We start from the raw sequence: 21,583 nt of genomic DNA, 5'->3' as shown, positions 1-21,583 counted from the left end.
CTGCATATATCTTACATACTATATAGTATACACAAACATTTTGTTGGAACCGCTGTTTTTCTCACTGGACTCATACGATTTTCAGGTGAACACTGCATTTTCATTTAGTTTATACACTTGGCAGACACTCTTAGGACACATTCACAAAGACATTTTTGAATATGTAAGTAATGTTCATGTTGCCTTTGTTTTCAATCAGAATTATGCTTTGATTGACAGCAGACATCAACACACTGCAGTGTGCGAAAATGACACTCACTATTGTTCAAAAAAGTTCACCAGAGTTGAACCTTTGATGGAGCGTACATCCCATCCTTCTCTGGTCTACATTAGATAGCAAAACAATATGAGACAATAAAACAATCCAAAACAAAATGTAGTCAATCTAGTAAAACAGAGACTGGTTTGATTTATTAAAAGAAACACTGGTAATTTGCACTTATGAGCTTTGCAAGTGTGCAAATGATTTCTGCTTGCAACGAAACACACCCACAACACACCAGCAATGCTTATCAATGTGCATCTTACGATGGATATCAAAATGTCTTTTGAATGCGGCCTTATCCAGAACGACTTACAATTTAAATATGCGAGTGTTAGGTGAAAGTAACAGTAGGATTCTTGTCCTTGCCTTATTGGTATAGTGTGGTACGTTTGCCTAGGAGGGGACCTCAAACCAGTCTGTGGCAAGGACGACAGCAGCCACCCACTCCACCAACTGCCTTCACACAATATAAATAATGTTTCAGCCCTCACACAATTAAACAAGGTTGCTGAATTACTGAAGGTAAATGATACATCCTGATGACGCTTATTTTATCCATTCATAAAACTACAACAAAATGCACTACTTTTAAATAGAAAAAAAACTTATTAATTATTAAATTATTAAAAATTAAATTAATATTATACCTTACACTTCAGTCACCTTTTATCATTACTGGTAAAACAAATCTGAACTGAAACGTGCACATGCTTACTCAAACCATTACAGTCTATGCAACCATAATTTCATCACTTTTATACAGTAATAGAAAACATGGCAGCACACAGAAAGTGAATGCTGAGTCTCTGAATGTTGAAGATCCACACTTTAAAAGCTTTTTAGGGAACTAAATGTGAGTCTCTACGGCATCACAAATAATTTATTTTGAAACCTTTACTTCTAAAAGCATGGCAAAGGACAGTTCAACCCTATGACCTTCCTCTCCTCCACAGGCTGCAGGGGCACATCTGTGCCACCATGACTGGAGGTGTCATATACAGCACTGCAGCCTCTGCCACCTCTGCCCAAAGGAGGGGGAGCAGTAAGGTGATACCTGCCAGGCAGATTCTCACATAGTCTGTCCGTGAGCACACAACAGAGCAGAGATGCACTCCTCTACCCACATTATGATTTCAGCATGACTAACAGCTGACTGTTGACATTCAAAACTGTCCCAACATGAAGTCAAAGTGGTTAATACAACCCCAACTCCAATGAAGTTGGGACGTTGTGTAAAACAAATAAAAACAATGATTTGCAAATCCTTTTCAACCTATATTCAATTGAATACACTACAAAGACGAGATATTTAATGTTCAAATGGATAAACTTTATTGTTATTTGCAAATATTCACTCATTTTGAATTTGATGCCTGCAACATGTTCCAAAGAACTTGGGACAGGGGCAACAGATGACTGGGAAAGTTGAGGAACGCTCAAAAAACACCTGTTTGGAACATTCCACAGGTCAACAGGTTAATTGAAAACAGGTGAGTGTCATGATTGGGTATAAAGGGAGCATCCCTGAAAGGCTCAGTCGTTCACAAGCAAGGATGGGGTGAGGTTCACCACTTTGTGAACAACTGCGTGAGCAAATAGTCCAACAGTTTAACAACAATGTTTCTCAACATGCAATTGCGAGGAATTTAGGGATTTCATCATCTACAGTCCATAATATCATCAAAAGATTCAGAGAATCTGGAGAAATCTCTGCAAGTAAGCGGCAAGGCAGAAAACCAACATTGAATGCCCGTGACCTTTGATCCCTCAGGCGGCACTGCATTAAAAACTGACATCATTCTGTAATGGATATTCCCACATGGGCTCAGGAACACTTCAGAAAACCACTGTAAGTGAACACAGTTCGTCGCTCCATCTAAAAGTGCAAGTTAAAACTCTGCCATGCAAAGCGAAAACCATATATCAACAACACCCAGAAACGCCACCGGCTTCTCTGGGCCCGAGCTCATCTGAGATGGACTGACGCAAAGTGGAAAAGTGTCCTGTGGTCTGACGAGTCCACATTTCAAATTGTTTTTGGAAATCATGGACGTCGTGCCCTCCAGGCCAAAGAGGAAAAGGACTGTCCGGATTGTTATCAGGGCAAAGATTAAAAGACAGCATCTCTGATGGTGTGGGGGTGTGTTAGTGTCCATGGCATGGGTAACTTGCACATCTGTGAAAACACCATTAATGCTGAAAGGTACATACAGGTTTTGGAGCAACATATGCTGCCATCCAAGCAACGTCTTTTTCAGGGATGTCCCTGCTTATTTCAGCAAGACAATGCCAAGCCACATTCTGCACGTGTTACAACGTGGCTTCGTAGTAAAAGAGTGCTGGTACTAGACTGGCCTGCCTGCAGTCCAGACCTGTCTCCCATTGAAAATGTGTGGCGCATTATGAAGCACAAAATACGACAACAGAGACCCCGGACTGTTGAGCAACTGATGTTGTACATCAAGCAAGAATGGGAAAGAATTCCACCTACAAAGCTTCAACAATTAGTGTCCTCAATTCCCAAACACTTATTGAGTGTTGTTAAAAGGAAAGGTGATGTAACACAGTGGTAAACATGCCCCTGTCCCAACTTCTTTGGAACGTGTTGCAGGCATCAAATTCAAAATTAATGAATATTTATCCTTTTGAACATTAAATATCTTGTCTTTGTAGTGTATTCAATGATTTGCATTCAAGGATTTGCAAATCATTGTATTCTGTTTTTTTTTATTTATATTATGTCCCAACTTCATTGGAATAGGGGTTGTAATATGATTGTAGGGCTTGACTGAGCAGCATTTTACAAGCATCCAATACTACTTAAATATTAGTGCTCAACACTGCCTTTAAAAACAATATTCACTTTTCATATTTAACTATACTTTTATCTAGTTTAAAATGGGCTCTTATTTTTAAACCGCAATTTTTGATTCAACAGATGAACATCTTGCTCAAAATCAAGGTCTCTGTGAACTGTTTTATACTAAACTTGCATTTACAGCCATTCATAACTTAAAGGAAACAGCTACACCTTTTATCTATCCTGCTATGTGTTTGCCAGTGACAGATAAAGCAGTGACTGAGGACGAGTTCAGCTTCTTCACTTGAATATTGCTCAACTGTCAAAAGTACAGCCAAACTAATTGCCATTTACTCCATATACACTGTCTGCGAGAATAAAACACAATGCATAAGGAGTTATTTTGTAGGAACACCAACCTGCTCAAATAAGCAATAACAACTACAATAAGACCCACTGGCTAAACAGATATCTAATTTGTGGCAATTTGATCTGGTGTGGATTCCCTCACTGATAGGTTGCTTTATGTGGTACCTGGAATTTATGAGTTTTCTCTAAAGTCCTCTGTTAGCTCATAGAAAAAAAGGCCCAAATTCCATTTGTTTGTAGTCTTTACAAAAAGTGGGCAATGTTGGGTTGAAGACATAAAAGACATCGAAGAAAGAAACGTAGTGGCTCAGTCAGTCAATGACAATTATATCTACATGCACATGATCTCATGTATAGTGGTTTCATCAACAAAACATAATAACAAAGAATAAAAGAATCTAGCATCTAGGGCTGGTGCAAATAGCAATTTATAGGCTTGGAATAACTGTTGTACCAGCATACTCATAATTTTTTTAAAATCCTAATTAACTGTAATATTAGATATGTTTGTTACTGCAGTTCAAAACAAATCCAGCAGGCAGGAACAATGTATTTATTAATAGTGGTATCAGTCATGATATGAGGCCAGTATACTACATATTTGGCATCAACATACTTAATATTACTGTGGTTTACCTTTCCCAACACGTATTTTAGACGACTCATTAAACTTGACTCTCCTCCACTGTATACCTATCTCTTCACATAAATTTTGCTCTGCATATTTTCTTTATTATCTCATAAATTAAAGGTCTCATGTAAACATATTTTCTTAGGCATCTTTGTTACGATTTAAATCACTGATTATTCTTTAGTTTTTTAAAAATCTTTCATATATTAACTGTTCTATCTAAAGGCTTCTGTTCCTTAAACATATTGTAGTTTATGCTGCAAATGTTGTGGCTTACAAAACAGCCTCCAAACATTAAAATGAACACCAACAAATAACAAACAAATTCTCAAATCCTGACTATTGTAATTATTGGGGCCAGTTTCACCATTATAAGTTTAATTTCCATAGAAGCCAATCCAGCAGTATTACCAACAGAAGTTACAGTTTGGGGTTCATCAGGAACAAGCTCAAAACAGAATTGGCAAGATGTCAGAAACACTTAGCCCTACAATATGTTAGATTTTAAAAAACTTCACATAACGCTGTTAATCAGTGAAACACAAAGATAGAACACACCGCTTTGAGCTATGTAGACACATAATGTTGGTAGCCTAAATTAGTGAAATTTGCTGCTTTGCTTGTTGTGATCAAAGTGTGAAAATGTAAGTGCAAAATTAGAGACCTGCCTTTTAAAAGAAGAACCTTTTTCAAATCAATTTAGACTAAATGTTGAGATGTACTGTGCAAGCTTTTCTCTACTGAATATCAGCAGGCTACTAATAACCACGCTCTTCCAAACATGATTGTTCTCTAGCACACTTTGCACAAATCCCTTTAACTCCTCATAGAATTACAAGGATTTTGTCAAGTCTGAAGCTGATCTGAAATGGCAGGCAAAACATTTTGCTTATCTTTAATAATTAGTTTCATACAGACATAAAATACTACAAAACACCACAGTGCAGCCACTGAACTTGGTGAACAGCAGTGCACTTGGGCTGGTGACGTTATAGAGGGAGACAGTGTGTGCCCCTTCTCTCCAGCCCTGTTCCCCTGGTGCATGGTGGACTGTGGCGGTGGCAGCCGGTGGCTGGCGGCGTTTTAATAAAACGCATGGGCCTTCCTGCCAGGCTGCTGGCAGTGCACAGGGGCCAGCGGACGGGCGCAGTGTTGTGGCATGTAATAGGATTAAGGGGGTTACCTGGTGAGGTGCAGTTGGCGCTGGGCGCGGCTCAGCCCCTCGGCCAGGCCGGCTGCCTCCGCCCGTGCTCGGCCTTCCGCCCTCTGGGCCTCCTCCAAACGCTGCCGGCTGCCGCTCGACTCCACACCCAGCTTCTGCACTTCCTGAACCCAGAAAGAGAGAGAGAGAGAGAGAGAGAGAGAGAGAGAGAGAGAGAGAGAGGACTGTTAGTAAGCAGAGACAGATACATTAGTGAATGTGATATTTGTTCTAATTGCACCTTTGTTTTTTTGTAACATTTTCTTTTCAATATGTCCTGTGTATCTTGTCTTGATCATTCTATGCATCAACACTTACTTTGGTTGGATTAGTTTCACCCTGAGGGACATACTGCAATTTCATTGATCACAGATAACATTCTGTAACTTTAAGCCAATATGAGTCTGCAGTATCCACAGTTTAATTAAGTCTGATAAGTAATAATTCTAGGGTGCATTACTTCAAACACTACAGAACCTTCTCTGGTGAAACCAGTCCAATTCAAACAATACCTCAGTCTGCATTCTGAATCATACATGTGCAAACTCATTTTTGTAGAACATATGTACTTTAAATTAAATAACAAACCATGCACAACTCATGCGGCCTCTCTCACCTGTTCTGCCAGCTCGAGCTGCCGGCTCAGTTTGGAGCTGGTGTCCCTTAACTCTCTCTCGGCCTCTTCTCTCTTAAGCTGGGCCTGGCTCAGCTGGTAGCGCAGCTCTCCACACGCCTACCACAGACAGGGCAACGGACTTCAATACACACACTTACATGTGTCGCCACTGTCACTTTGCATCAAACCTGTCAGTTTTCCAAGATACAATTCTACACATCAAGTTCAACCATCAAATGAGTAAGCAAATGCTTTCATCAGCTCCACAGACCCCTGCTCAATAGATCCAGAAATGAAACTTTGATATCTGTATAGCTCTACTGCCATCTAGTGTCAGTTTAATTCCTTTACAAAGTCATTTCCAATTATCTATACAATACAATACTAAAGACATGATAAGAGCAGCACAGCCATCACTCTCTTTCTCTTTCTATTCCATCTTGGCCGTCAGTTTAGGTTATTGCTAGACACAAAATGCAGTCTATAAACATGTCTACAGGTCACCCTTAGGACAAGGCAGCTCATAAGGAACATTATTATACTCATACTGGTGTATGCGGTCATGGATTAACTGAACTTACTATGAATGTTCTCTCAACATAAACTTCATTATGTTAAAGTAATCAATAGACAGATAACCTTGCTGCTCTCGGCTTCCTGTGATGTGAGCTTCTTAAAGGCCTCTTCCAGTTGAGTGTTAAGGGAGTTTCTTTCTCGCTCTCCTCGGTCCCAAAGCCCCTCTAACTCAGCCACTCTCCTGGTCAAAGAGGTCACCTGGACCAGAGAAAGCGTACACAGTCTAGAGATCAGAAGCTCTGTGAAGCACATTAGGAAAATAAATTTGCACCCCACAGCAATAGTAATTACATCGGCTTGTTTGTGGTTAACAACTGAAGAGCAATTCGATCTTTAAAATATATTAGTCTACACTAATAGAAAGTTAAAAAGAGAAGCAATCACAGTTAACACACAATTCAGAAATTAGTCTAGGTGTATAACGTTCTTCTGTTCTGATATGAACTTAAGAGAAGGGACTTCTACATAAACTACAAAACAGTGGATCTGTTTTGTTATCAATGATTAAAGAAAGACGTTATAACCATTACAGCATCTCCATTATGAAATCTCTCTACTATGCAAATCACGGGGTAACCAAGGCACATCAAACTGAACCTCATTATGTAAAACGTATACTTTAGACAACTACACAAGTCTATTGTTTGTTGGTTGTTAAGATAGATGGCCTTGAGTGTAGTGACGGTCAATACATGAAGACAATCTGATAAACATATATACACACAACAAAATCTAACAACTTCCCTGTGACTTTTTATTCTATATGGTACGAATGTGATATTTGCATTGTAATGCGAGAACAGAATTTTATTTTTTACAGTCTTGACATAAATTTGCTTCTTTCTTCATTACAAACATGTTCAATTTTGCACATTCTCAGTACAATAAAAGGATTCATGTAATACTGCGTGTGGCAGGACATTGGAAAAGACAATATAAATAACAATAATTACCAGAAAAAAAACACTGGAAATAAGGTCACCAATATTCTTACATTCAGAATTCAAATTTCTTGGGTACTTCCTGTCTTAGCCACTAGATGGCAGCAAAGGTTACTTTTCTTAATTGCTCTCCCTCACCCAAATTGCAAAACTGTTTCTTCTTGCATGAAGCAAAAATTGTTTCTATGTTTCTAAACATTCAAGGCTAATAATTTAATTTACTCTTGTAAAAAACTGACCGTCTGGGCGAGCTCCTCTTTCTCTCGCTTGCTTTCAGAGCGTGCCGACTCCCTGGCCTGGGAGATCTTCTCCTGCTCAGAGGCCAACTCCTTCTCCAGTCTCTCCCTCTGCCTGGTCAGTTCAGCATGCATATGCTCACACTGCACTAGTGCCTGGGGGGAGAAAAAACAACACAAGAAATGTACAGTTAGTTAGCATTCAAATTCATTATCAGCATCACTATCAACATTTGATTTGGAAAATGTCAAATAAATTGTTGATGGTATACACCGCAACAAAAAGCTCAGTTTTGCCCATAGATTTAGAATCAACTCCTCACCTTAAGCATTGCATTTCAGCCTAATACTCTGTCACATGTGTAGCATACAGTCGATTACCATGGATAACAAATTCAGTCAAATTCATGGATAACAGTCACTTATAATGGTAGCCATTTGAACAGCTGATAAATTCTGTCAGTAAACATTTATGTGAAACATGCAGAATAATTTTTACAGTCGAAAGGATTTGTAGATTTATAGAGTTATTTTTTTCTGTGATGGGACTAGTTATCTGAAGGGAAGAATTTTCATAATACATTACCAGCATAGTGATGTGGGTGGAGTTTTACGATACCTGAAAACTTTTAAAACACACCTGCCAGGTCTGACATCTTTACATTTTGCACATGTAAAAGGCGATTATGTAAAAGGAATTTATGTTAAAGCATAAAAAGTGAATGTTACTGCAACTTTATATAATTTTTTACTGCAATATTCTGTCATGTCTGTCTAATCCGAAAACATGTATTGTATGAGGGTGAAAAGCACTACAGCATTTTTAAGCAACAACACTGAGGATCATCATAAAGAGTATGCCTGGAAATTGGTGTGAATGCTCCGTTTACAGGTTGGCACTGAAATAAATGTTCAATATAAAGATTTTACTGTAAAATTAGTAACAGTTATTACTGTAAAATAGCAAATTTATACTGTGACTGCACAGTTACCTGGACCACATGATTGCTATTCTACTGTGCAAAGTAATAAGCTTTACTGTAATGTCTTGCATTTTTACATAACTATAAAAATAGTGCAACTTACTATCCAGTAAATTTACATATGAATAACATGACTTTATATGTTTATATATATATATATATATATATATATATATATATATATATATATATATATATATATAAAAAATGTGCACTGTAAATGCATGGAATATCTCAAGTTTGCATTTGGATCATACATTTTAAAATATATATAGTTTAACCTTGCTTATAATTCGCACAAACATGACCAAAACCCCATATTTGGTAATGTCAATTAAACAAAGAATTTAGTTAGTTAATTAGCATTCCCAGCTTTTGAACAATCCAATAAATAAATAAAGACATAAAAACCTCCACTGCTTTTAACATAATGAGGTTAAAAAGTCTTTTAAACCTGAATTGTCAGAATAAAAACACTTAACACGTTCAAGCTCTTTTAACTCTCACTTAAGATCATGTCAATTTCCCATAATGCTGTGTGGTACAGCTCAATGTCAACCTCATGGTAATTTGTGCTTTTACAGGAAATAAAATGCAATATATTGGTTTTCCGTCAAATGCCTGCCACCAACACATAAACACAGTATTATACCGACAGTAAGACCTCTGAGTGTCACCTTCATTTCTTCCCTTGTGCAGACTGTCCTGTATGCACACACCAATACTAAACCTGTGCCTGCTTAAACAGGTGCCAGAATGAAGGTGAGTGTTCTTACCTTGGTCTTCTCCAGATTAGCCTCCTCTGCCATCTCCACAGCCTGTTTGACCTGCTGATAGGCAGCCCACTCCCTCTGCTGAGTGTCACTCTGACTGGCCCTCTGAGCGCACAGTGCCGTCATCAATTCATCTCGCTCTCTATATGAAACGTGCACACACGAAAAGATCAGTAAAGGATGACAAGTTAAAATGTATTCTTATTAATGCATCATTCTCATCCTAAATGACTGAACAGTTAAAAGAGATGCAGTCACCAGTTGGGTTGGATTATTATTTATAGTGTCCTTCTATCACGAAAAGGAATTCATGGTTGCTTTGGTGTGATCTATGATCTACAAATCAGTTGATCTGCTCTGTGATTAAAGTCAATATCAGACATCCCTGCAATCTGGCTGCAAGGTTGAATAATTGATTAAAGAACCAAAAACAATGGACTAACAGAGATAATGTAACATATTGCTATTAATGAACCTTCCAGTATTAACGGTAGCTTCAAGGCAATCATTAAATCAATAAAACCTGTAAAGAGCAAATCAGTCCATTTAAAGACAGCATGGGTTTCTAATTGATATTAGGAGAATGCATGGGTTAACTATTAAAGATGGCATTATTTGAATATGCAGTATGGTGTGTTAACTGGATGAAATAAGTTAGATAATTTGGTTAAATACTGGTTCAGTTTTAATAAATGATGCTCCAGTTAATCATGTTAGTGTACTCTGCCTAATACACTATATATCTGTATCATGATGAACAACAAATGACCTGTACCAAGGCCAGGACACCCAGTGACGCAAAAATGATGTGTTTCAATATTTCAATGCATTATTTCTGTCAAACCGGAGAAAAGATTAGTTGTAGTGCAAAATGATTTTTAGACTATACTGATATTAGCTCCATGTATGTGTACTGAAATATCAAAATAGTCAGCAAACGCATTTGTAATTTAACTATACATTTACTTCACAACACATTTACAAACATCTGGGAAAATTTGTAATATCCTGGAACTGTGAATGGACACAACATTTGAATACTGTAATAGAGATTACTGTAATTCTCTTATAATTGTAGTAGATTATTGTAATTCTCTCTCCAGCGGACATTCCAAGAAGACAAAAACATCCTCTAACATTTACTAATTTGAATCACATTTAATGACACCTAACACTATCAAACAAGCACCACGTTTTTAGATACGGCCAAATCAGATTTAATATGAAAACCTACTACGTATACATAGAAACAACTGTTGATAAGGGTAAATAATATTTTGCCTTACAATGTCCTGCATGTAGTCCCCCACACCACATGGAGTTTAATAAATAGGAGAAATCAGACAGCATATTTCATGTGAAAACTTCCTTTGAGGCAGTTTTTAAGGCAATAAAGACTTCAAACATCAGCGTATTTACAAAGCCTCTAATATTAGAAGAACTGATCTAGTCCATCTCAGGAAAGACATGGTAAATAAGAAAGGAATCTGATCCTGCTGTGAGAAGGTTTGTGAACGTGGGTTGTGGTTCTCGTTGCCACCACTGTGAACAATTCTTCCCAGGTCAGATTAATTACATATCAAACCTCCCTGAAGGACTCTGCTGGCAGCTTAATGATTTTTTGCAGTAATTAACATATAATTATGTTAAAAGTTGTGGAATTTTCCTTTCATAGCGTGGGCTATATTACAAAAATATAATATCATGATACCTCAACAATTTTTTATTATACGTGGTTTGTCACAATATTTATTTTTTCACACATTTTTTCACACTCAAACTTACTGTTTCATTACATATAACTTAAAGTTGCTACATGTATGATAAGTGTTCTGTAAACAAATTTGTTATTATTATTATTATTATTATTAACCACATATAAAAGATGCTAACATTATATTATATTGTAAACCACATATAGAAGATACTAACAAATGCCCTAAAGAACAGTGAAAGAACAATCTACTCACTTGGTGAGTCTCTCAATGGCCTGGACATGAACATTGGTGTGAGTTTCTGCCAGGACAGCCTCATGTTGAGCACACTTCACACACAACCCCCCAACACGCTGAGTAGCGCCCACCATAGACGTCATTGTTTCTTTATGCCTCAGATGCTCCTTCACCTCCTCACACTCTTTCTGACAGCTCACCAAGTCCTTCCTAAATATAGACACAGAGACACAGGGTAGCTGGTCTGGAAATAAGGAGCTCCCATTTGGAGTAAGTACAGTTTACTGATGACAAGACAAGGTCGTCAAGATTTCGGTTGGAGCTCACTTACTTCAATGAAACAACTTGAGCTTCTAAAGTCTCAGTCTGGGCTTGGTAGAGACACTTCAGCTGCTCCTGAAACAGTCAGAATATGTTGTTTAGATTGAAAACAAAGCGTTATCTGAACTGATCAATTCAATGGTAAAACTGAACACTCAAAATATCGCTGCTGTCAGAAGAAAACCTCATGTCTCCAAAATGATAACTTTACAGGAGAAGGAAAAAAATCTACTTTACTTTTAATGTCAATGGAACTTTTTTCCAAGTTATTTTGGGCTGTTTCTTTTGGTCCATTCATCATGAAATTTACACACAATAAAAAGGGCAACAGGCATTTTGAAATGATGTCAAAAACTGAAAAACAACTAAAATGGAGATACAAGGTTTTCTTCCGACAGCAGTGATGTGCTTAATGATTTACACTGGTCTCAATGCAACAAACTTTAAGGAAAATCATCCTAAAGGGGAAATCCACCAGTTTGCCAAAATTTCTGCATATTTCACTGGTGGAGTCCAGCACAGTTTCATAATTGTCCTACTTGAAATGAAGTGAATCAGGTAACACACATCCAAAACCATGCTGGACACAGACACTCTAGGACCACAGTTTTTACCCCTGGTCTAAAATGCAAACAAAGTCATTCAGAGGAGTTTGATTTGAAATGCACCTTTCTAAAGAGTCAGAACTGCTCACAGTGGTGGTGGTGATGGGAAACAGGCGGCTGAGAAGTTTCATGCCTCTAAAAGCTCATTCATAGAAAGTTATTATACAAAATGTTTACACACATGCCGTCTCATGTGTTAGACATTGTTTTATGATTGTTTTGAAAAGTATTTCTTTTAAATCTATTCATGAAGGAAGAAAGAAATTGCCACTATTTAGCCATTATCAATCATGTAATTTATTTACAACTCAATAATTAAATTATGCAGATATTTTGAAAATCCACTGGAAGTCCCCTTTCTGTAAACACTGTCTTTGAGCATTTTGATCATTTTACTCAGGTACATAGATACCAGCTCTTTTTTCCACTTGTTGTCCTCCATTTGGTGGTTAGAAGACAGTCTTGACTTTGCTGCTGGTGTTGAGGTAATTTTATCTACTGTGGTTTCTCCATTTACCTGAAAATGATGACAGGAAAAACAAATGAATAAAGACCTGTGTGCACTGCTACATTCTGAGTGAATGTATTGTGTTTCAGTTTCCCTGTAACCCAACTAAATAATACATACTGTGCCGTCCAAGAGAGTGTATTCCTTTAAAGTGTCTTCCACCATCTTTGCCTTGAGTTCCTCATGCAGTTTCTCATTCTCCACAACCACCACTCTGACCCGTTGCTTCATTGTAAGAAGCTCCTCCTTTGAGAAAAACGGAAAAAACATATATACATAAACACTAAAAGGTACAAGAACATCAATAAACTAGCCAGTACATAGAAAGAATTCTAATTTGCACATCTTGTGCATATCATGACTTACTTCTATGGGACAAATGCCAGCCAAATGTATTGACAGCTGACAGTATTCACACAGGCACATCAACAAAGCCATATCAAGCAAAACAACAAAGCAAAGAATAACAAAATTCCACCTTCTTTAACAGAACTTACCTTACAAAACTTGACCTCAGCCTCAAGGTGCTGGATGTACTCTGACTGATTGTGAATAATGGGAACCAAGTCTTGAACTGCAGGTAAACTTCCACCATCCTCATCTGTGTGCCTCTGCTGGACATGGAGTGAAGAAGAGTGTCTTAATCGGCAACAAATGAATGCATTGTGAAGTGTGTTGTATAGATTTACATTTTGCGAACCTGAAAAAAGACTGCATGCTAACTGTTTTACTGCACTTTCATGTCGCCTTGAGAGAAAAAGGCTACCAATCATTTTCAATTACCACAGGCTACTAAGGCCATGATGTGATAAATCAATATAATCAGAATTGCGCTGCAGGAGGTACTAATTAACTGAGCAATGACCTGAATGTGTACCTAAAGAGTGAAGGACAAATGTTTAAACAGACCATCCATTTTTAGTATGCAATGATCTACCATACCAGCCTTAGATAAAGTTAAGATATGATCCACTTTTAAGGCACTTAATTAATTCAGGTTACAGGTAACACATTTGTAACCATTGTAAGAATTTCTTTTTGCCTCTGATAAAACTAAGGGCACACATTAGTAAAAGTAAGGATGTGTAATGTCTCAAAGCTTCAATTTTTTTCAATAGTGCATTGTAGTAAATAATTAAATACTCTAACTTTGTTCTCAGTTCTTCATTTAAATCAGCTAGGTCCAGGCTGACATTAAATAAAGTCATTCAGAAGAGAAGTGCTCCATTCTAAAGAATCAGAATTGTTTATCGAGCTGGTGAAACACACCAGAGAGGTGAAGATTTTAATGTTTCTAAAAGCCACATCACAAAAAGTTATTGTATGAAATGGGTACAAATAGAAGCGGCTTAGAAAATGGATGGATGGATGGATGGGTACAAATACTCGACCTGATGCCCAAGGCATTGTTTTATGATAATTCTGAAATAGGTTTTTGGTCTAAAATGTATTACTTGAACCTTTTCAACCCTTTGAGACCACAGTGGTTCCAAAATGCACTTAATCATACTCTTCATAATGTTCATATTTCATAAGCTACATTCAAAAGGTGGGTATTGTATGGCTTTCAGTAGTAAATTGTAAGCATAGAGCAATACGTGTAGATCATAAAACACATTTTCTGTTCATTTGAGGGGAGCTGTTACAAAAAATAATAGACAAAATTGAAATTTACATTTATTTCAGGCAGTTACTACATAATTTGCCTTACAATTTGGTAGTTCAGATGGAAAAAAACTAAATATAGCCTGGCAAAATAGTCCCCCAAAATCTACTACCATTACCATTATCAACATTACACAGACAAACTCAGAAGACATATGCAGGTTCAGTGGTGGCTTTGGGTAGTAAATAAAATGGCTATATTTGCGTTGTAATAATAATACTACGGTTCTACACCAATTAAAATTTTAATGGAACAATAAATCTCAGCCAAGACTTATGAACCTTTATTTTTAATAAATTGTTCATTGTAATTTGACTGGGAAGGGCAGAGATGTGTCCATTAGCTCATATAAAATATACAAGTGAATAGTTTTATTCAGTAACATATCACTGCTGTCAGAACAAAATCCTGTATCTCCATTTTTGACATAATATGAAAGTGCCTTAAGTCCTTTATATTGCATGTGAATTTAATGATGAACAGACCAAAAAATGGGCCAAAAAACTTGTGGGGGAAAAAAAGTCTTTACATTAAAAGTTTTACATTAAAAGTTAAGTGGCTTTTTTCCGACAAGTAGGTTTTTTTTTTATGACAACAAGCAATAAGCTCATAGCAACAACTGACATACTGTAAAATCCACGTTGTATTTATTTTAAACAATGTTAAAACTTTTAAACAAAGTCTGTGTTGTATTTCTTTCACTCACTTTTAATCTTCCTGTTAAAACAACCTGAATAAAGTTGTGTTTAAAATATTTAGCTACTTAGTTGACTTTTAACATTTAAAGAGTGCTTAATATTAATAAATATAGACTGCATTTCAAAAACCAGTTGTTAGTTAAGAAATGCAGAATATTTTTTTCTGTGTTCAACTCAATGAACATCTGGTGTTCAGACAATGATGAGTGTTTTCATTTTTTCAAAGTATTGTTGGTATTAAGCACTATGATACTCCACTTGGTAGTGGTGGACATTCCCATATAGCTTCAGATCTGTTATTATAGAGCTGTAATTACAATTTCATGCTCCTATTCAATACTTATCATGTCTGCTTCATCAGAAAAAAGACCAGTTCTCCAAAATTAAAAACATACAAAAGCCACAACCATAAGATAACTATAAGATATTTTCACCTTTATGTTTCCATTTTTTTGACAAAACAAAGACAATTCTAAAGAATAATACATCTATATTGATATTCAAATAAAAAAATGCATTTAAATTAAACAGATATTTGTTTAGGCTAAATACAAATCTAAAATACAGCTAAGTATGACATGAGGTGAACTACTAATTACTGGTCTTCATTCATCACTGAACTCATGTAACCTACCTTGGGAACAGATTTCCTCTTTGAAGGGGAAGGAGTTTGAACTTGTGCTTCTCTGGACTGTTTCTGAAGCAAAGAACGTAGCTGATTGGCTGGAACATAAAATAACAGAAAGTAATTACAACCCCCCTGTCTTTTTCATGATCTAGATCTCTTGAAACAACAGTACTGAAATGATTTAGGGAAAGTATCTAATTGTGATTTTTCAGACTAATACTGTGACTACAGTTATAAATGTGATTGTTTTCTATAAATTAATGCCCAGCCCTGCATTAATTTTGGGCCAAGATGACCAGCATATCCACTTTTTTTTCTGGCTTCACACTTAAGCACTGAACATGGTGTGCCAAAAGGCCAGCTGTTTGTGGTTGTATTGTCATGTACACATCATTTTGGTGTTCATGTGGTTATAGAAACGATGAATCGTTCACCCCTAAGAACCAACAGTGTGACTTGCATACATGTGGAGCTATACCTGCTTCACTCTGTTGTACACTTTGCAATGAGCTTTCCGGCAGGCTGTTCTCACTGCACCCCTGTTCCAAGGCTTCAGCGTCAGAGCTCTGGTTTGCCAACATGCTGCTCAGTTGCTGAATACTCCGGTTTGCTCTCTCTGGGTTAATCAAGTGCATAATACATCTTAAACTGCTGCAAGTGAGTGGATGTCCTTTAGTACTGCAGCTTGTTAACTATGTAACCTAGCTAACCTAGGTTAGTTAACCACTGAAAAGAATACTGCAGCGTTAACAATTTAACTAATATGCGAAGAAAAAGCAAACAATTAATAGCAAAAAACAACCAAAACAACAACAAAAAACAATACAACGGATTTAAAGGGACATGTTGCCTAGCTAGCACGGCATCACCTCTCAGTTTCTTTTGATAAGCTCCTAATTCTTCCTCCTCGTCCGAGTCCAGTGATGGCTTCATTTTTGTCTAAGTAAAGAGAACCACAACAGAGTTTCGTTAAGGGCTCTAATTTAATCTACAACTTAACATTATTAGGCAAAATGAATGAACGCGGCAGAACTACAACCTGTGACAGAGCCTAACCGTCAACAGTTGAATCTAAGGTCATACTTCCGTAAACGCCGCAAAGCTTACCGGGAATTGTAGTTCTATGTAGACCGCGTCCCTTAGACTTACAAAGAGCGCGGACAGATTAAAAACTACACACCGCAGGGTATTTGTGATTTACTGAGAGGGCGGGTCAAACGATAAAATGTAGCTATAAAAATTATACTTTCACTGTATTTTTTATCGTAAGTGCTGTGGCTGTTATAAGCGCTAACAATATTATGTTGTGTCTAGTTAAAACACGTTTTTTGAGACGCAACCCCCATGTAAAAGACACGCCCACCGGGCTGTGCTGGAACTGCAGACGCTGGCGCTGCTGTAAATGTCCTACTTGCCTGATTCCTGCCTGCCGTAGGTCGCCGCTATTTGTTAGGAATAACGTTATTGCTGAGCAACTGAGACGTAGCAGCACACACTGGGCAGGGCTCTGAAAACCGTTTATCTGCTGCATTGGATCTCTGCAAAATTGCCTGTGGAGAACAGAAAGGGGTAAGTTGCGACTATTATGATCAGGATATCTATTTTTAGGAATGATGTTCGATGGTGCATTGATAGCGGCAAGGCATATGCAGAAGCAGACGCTAGCTTATTGTTGGTATCAAAAATGCCATTATGGCTATTTCTAAAATTACTGACCTGAGGCCATTACTGGAGCTTCCTCACATAGCGGTCTGGTTATTACGCTGGGTTGGAAGTCGGTTTCTTGATAGAAGAAAAACACGTTTCGGCCGGCGTAACTTCAAGTAGCATCACAACGTGTCCACTCAGCTAGCCAGATATTTTTTCTCTCTCGATGATTGTATCGATAGCTGTGCCAGCATCACGAACCCTGCCTTGACTTTGTCTATTTGTGATTAAAAAATGTCTACGACCTGCCGCTGGCAACTTCCAAAAAGAAGCTGAAGTCAGCTTTACGTTCACCAGCTTCTTTTTATGCGAATTTTCCGGTTCCACCTTAAACAGTGCAGCAGTTACAGGCGCCAGAGTGTTACTGCTGCACTATTTAAGGTGGAACGGGAAAATTCGAGCGAGGCTCTGGCGAATAGGTAGCTAACTTCAGTCTCGTCCTTAAAAAGCGTAAGGAATATTGCTTTTAATATTGTTGGCCTAACAAATGCATAATAGGTTTAGTGAATTTAACGTTAAGTTATTTCTTCTGAAAGGGACGTAAATTACGAGCTTTGTCTGTCAGTGTCACTCAGGCATCCATCCCATAGACTTATATCTTATGTTATAAACGTGAATTATTTCTGGATGCCAGTAAGTCGACTATTAAAAATAGCCATTTTCGTTCACCCACATGCTGATTCTGATAATTGTGATATTAGATATGTATTAGATATATACAGACATGTCCGAACACCAATGCTGGAGGACAGTAGCGTTAACTAAGCTTAAGCAGTGGCCGAGATCCCTTTGTGTTTTTCCCTCTCCTGCATCTGGCCTGCACATTTCCATTCAGCCTGAGTGAAGCCCTAAGCACTGTTTATATCTATATTTAGCTTCATTAGCATGTTACTAAACGGTAACTACGTTCATGTGTGTGAGGAAAAAAGGCCAACATGCGATGACAGTGTAACAAAGCGGACTCTCGGCTACGATAGAGTGAATTCTTTCTCCTCACTATTGATTCATTTCCAAAAAGGCGAGCTGTCGGGGAATCCCAGTGAGGCTCGGGCTGTATGTATTATTTATCTCAGTTCCTTTCTTGTTTGTTCCTCTTCATAGTTTAGATAGGTTGCAACTTATTTGTGCATGAAAAACGTGGACATGCGTCTGAACTGCCGTTTCATGGAGTAGACGTGGTATGAGCAAGACGACAAACAAGAGGAAACAGGGCTGTATGAATCAGTTAAAGGGGAATACCACCAGATTTTCAAAATTTATGAATAATTCAGTGTTTGTACTCATTCAGATCGGTTTGATGTGAAGTGGTTTATTGTAGAGAAACGTACAGACATTAATTTCCTTACAGTGGTGAAGACAGAAACCAGGGGTCACAATGGCTACAACACAAATATAGCCATGTTGTTTACTATCCAAAACCACCAGTGAACCTACATGTCTTTTGAGTTATTACATGTAATTGTTTTAATGATAAAATTGTCATAAGTCTGAAAAGAAAAATAGATTTGCTTTGAGCACTGTTTGCCTTACCATGCCTTGCATGCACCCCTGTGCCATGAATGGATTACAATAAACTGACTCAAAAACAAGGTGTTATTACAAAAGCTATAACAGAACAGGCAGGCAGCATATATCGAATCATTTCATGTAATAACTTTCTGTGAGGGAGCTTTCAGAGGGATTCAACTCTTCAGATGTCTGGTTACTGTCGCCACCACTGACCACTAGAACAGAGCATTTCACATCAGACCTCTCTGAACGACTTTGTTTACATCTCAGCTATTTAATTATGTGCAGTTTATGAAAAATAGGTGGAGTTCTCCTTTAACAGTTTTAGTATGTCAACCGTTTTGAGTCAAACAAAGCAGTGGAATAGAAGGCCTTCTCTTTTTTCCCTCCTCCTGTTCAAACTACAGTTTTGGATGTGAGCCATGATTTCTCATGGCCAGATGCTCTTGTCTCCTAAACTGAAAGTGTCATTAACTGGGCCACAACTTGAGCTGTTGGAATAAACCAGCAATGAGAGTAATTTGTTGTAGCTAAAGTGTCTCTTTATAATAAGAAACAAAATTTGTGATCTCTTAGTATCTCTTAGATGCTAGGATCATTTGACCTGTTTAGGAAAGCTGGCTTTGCTTAAGCTCCGAGCACTAATGTTCTACTGTTACCCCACACAGTTGAGTTCCAGTGTGAAAAAGACAAGACATGGCATTTAGTAAACTCAGTTCATCTAATAGCATCACCTCCTCTGTGTTGGTGAAAATTGCATATTAAGTTTTTTTAAAATAATTAGGTTGTGTCTGGTGGACTGTGCCTTTAGACCACTATAGCTGAAGGCTTGTATGAATTTTTAAATGAAACCAAGGGGTGTTGTAAATGCAGCGCTCCGCAGTTTCACAGTCCAAAACTGAACCAGTCTTTATTTGAACTTAGGCTACAGATTGAGGGGTGATGACTGGCGATGAACTGAAATGGGAATTCTAAGACAATGCTGGTACTGTTTTTCTCATTAGCCTGTCTATCAATGGTGGTGCTGATGAAGATACACACATTTACTAAGCAGAGAAATGATCAGGACTGAATCCACAAGAATTACCATTAGAGAGACATGTAACATTTGTAAATTGGTTTAGCACAGGTATAGTGCTTCTCAACCAGTTTTTCACAATAACTCGGTTATTCTGCTGAGCACTGGTTCCTCAGTAGTAATTCACTATATGCTGCAGTGTTTTAGCACATATAGAACAGAAAAAGTTGCAGGCATGAGCAATATGGTGATGTTTTATCATTATCACAATACCCTATGACACAATATGCACAATAAGCCTATCATGGATATCGTCAGTTCTTAAAGAACACTGACCGACTACATGTTTCATCAGAAGAAGAGGCTAATTTAATTACGTTTAGTGCGACAGAGTATGTTTAACTTCAAACAAAAATCCCTATGTTCATAGTTTTTATAGTATTTTTAAATGTGACACTACTAGTTTTGTTTTTTTCTGTTCCAACTTATCACATTTTGAAAAAACGAAATATTGTGATGTATTTTTTTGGTATTGTGAAAATGTCTTCAGGTATTATGTTTTAGTTTTGCCATATTGCCTACTTCTAGTTACTTTAAATGAGAACTATAAAATAATATCCAACCTGCTGCCTGTTTGGTCCGATTCTGAGGCAGAGTGACAGCAGGCCAACATCAAATTCCAAACCCTTTCCTGTAAATCCTGAGCTGAACCTGAGTGTGTAGATACAAACCTGTTGGCTGAAGTAATTGCCAGTATTAAATCTCTTTTAATACAGTGTTCAGAACGTCTTAGCATTACTTTTCTCTTGATTTTTCTGAACTGTTGTAAACACAAGAACACTTAAGGCTGTGTGATGATCTACAGTACTCGCCTTCTGCTCATGCCCGCAACCAAATAACAGTTGTGATGTTATTCATGATAACACATTCTCTCACATGTTCTACTGCAGCAATATGTATTCCAATATGCTGTATCTCAATTCTCAGTTTATTACAAGGCTTTTAATTTCACAAGAAAATCACATCACTGCTCAAGTGTTGTGAAAATAGTGTAGGACTTATTGGGGCCTGAAGCAATTCCCACCCCTGTTCTCCAGATGAAGGCCTATTGTTAGCTTCCAACTCAGGATGCAGACCTCACGGATGCATTAATAGCTGTGCTACCACCACTTTAAATGTCTCAGATAGATTGTGCTGCAGAAGTATGATGTTAACAATATCTGAAGAATTCTTTAACAGCATTAATGCAGGTGATAGGGTGTTGCTGAACAGCTTGATGGAAATCATAGGTGTATGGGAGTCCTTTGAAGAGCTTTGGGCAGCCTGGCCTGTCTTATTGCCCCTCAGCTGAGGACTAAGCTACAGACCATTCCTGAGCTGTGTTGTGCATTAGGCATTTCAAAACACCTTTGTCTAGACTCTAGACTGAGATCAAATGAAAGATTAATTTAACTATAAATATAAAGCAGCATCAATATGGTTTTGCTTAAATAACAAGGACTGAGAAAAACCTACAGCTTTTCAAATCGAAAGTGCTCACACTAACTTAACAAGGCTACCAGATTGACTGTTGGTCCAAT

General features: G+C 37.6%; 2 protein-coding genes across 17 annotated transcripts in view; one reads left to right on the top strand and one right to left on the bottom strand.

The window, feature by feature from the left end:
• The window catches only part of sdccag8 (SHH signaling and ciliogenesis regulator sdccag8), a 92,472-nt gene extending 75,620 nt beyond the window's left edge, over positions 1 to 16,852 (bottom strand). For 3 of the 4 annotated variants that reach the window (XM_037538770.1, XM_017690557.2, XM_037538769.1), the window contains exons 1-14: positions 16,809 to 16,852; positions 16,639 to 16,708; positions 16,248 to 16,385; positions 15,776 to 15,864; positions 13,275 to 13,391; positions 12,898 to 13,023; positions 12,682 to 12,786; positions 11,675 to 11,739; positions 11,362 to 11,553; positions 9,395 to 9,533; positions 7,639 to 7,791; positions 6,522 to 6,656; positions 5,883 to 5,999; positions 5,249 to 5,391 (exon numbers count right to left, since the gene is read on the bottom strand). In XM_037538770.1, the coding sequence (XP_037394667.1) occupies positions 5,249 to 5,391; positions 5,883 to 5,999; positions 6,522 to 6,656; positions 7,639 to 7,791; positions 9,395 to 9,533; positions 11,362 to 11,553; positions 11,675 to 11,739; positions 12,682 to 12,786; positions 12,898 to 13,023; positions 13,275 to 13,391; positions 15,776 to 15,864; positions 16,248 to 16,385; positions 16,639 to 16,702 (1,583 nt within the window). In that variant the 5' untranslated portion in view covers positions 16,703 to 16,708; positions 16,809 to 16,852. The remainder of the gene's footprint in view (positions 1 to 5,248; positions 5,392 to 5,882; positions 6,000 to 6,521; positions 6,657 to 7,638; positions 7,792 to 9,394; positions 9,534 to 11,361; positions 11,554 to 11,674; positions 11,740 to 12,681; positions 12,787 to 12,897; positions 13,024 to 13,274; positions 13,392 to 15,775; positions 15,865 to 16,247; positions 16,386 to 16,638; positions 16,709 to 16,808) is intronic. The other variant, XM_017690558.2, reaches the window with a different exon arrangement.
• Positions 16,853 to 17,177: 325 nt separating this feature from the next.
• Positions 17,178 to 21,583, top strand: part of cep170aa (centrosomal protein 170Aa) — a 70,699-nt gene continuing 66,293 nt past the window's right edge. For 7 of the 13 annotated variants that reach the window (XM_037538298.1, XM_037538296.1, XM_037538297.1 and 4 more), the window contains exon 1: positions 17,178 to 17,338. The gene's annotated coding sequence lies outside the window, so the exon portion shown is untranslated. The remainder of the gene's footprint in view (positions 17,339 to 21,583) is intronic. The other 6 variants (XM_017690570.2, XM_017690569.2, XM_017690567.2 and 3 more) reach the window with 1 other exon arrangement.

Source organism: Pygocentrus nattereri, chromosome 5 (genome assembly GCF_015220715.1).
Source record: "Pygocentrus nattereri isolate fPygNat1 chromosome 5, fPygNat1.pri, whole genome shotgun sequence".
NCBI lineage: Eukaryota > Metazoa > Chordata > Actinopteri > Characiformes > Serrasalmidae > Pygocentrus > Pygocentrus nattereri.
This window is presented reverse-complemented; position numbering and strand designations above follow the sequence as displayed.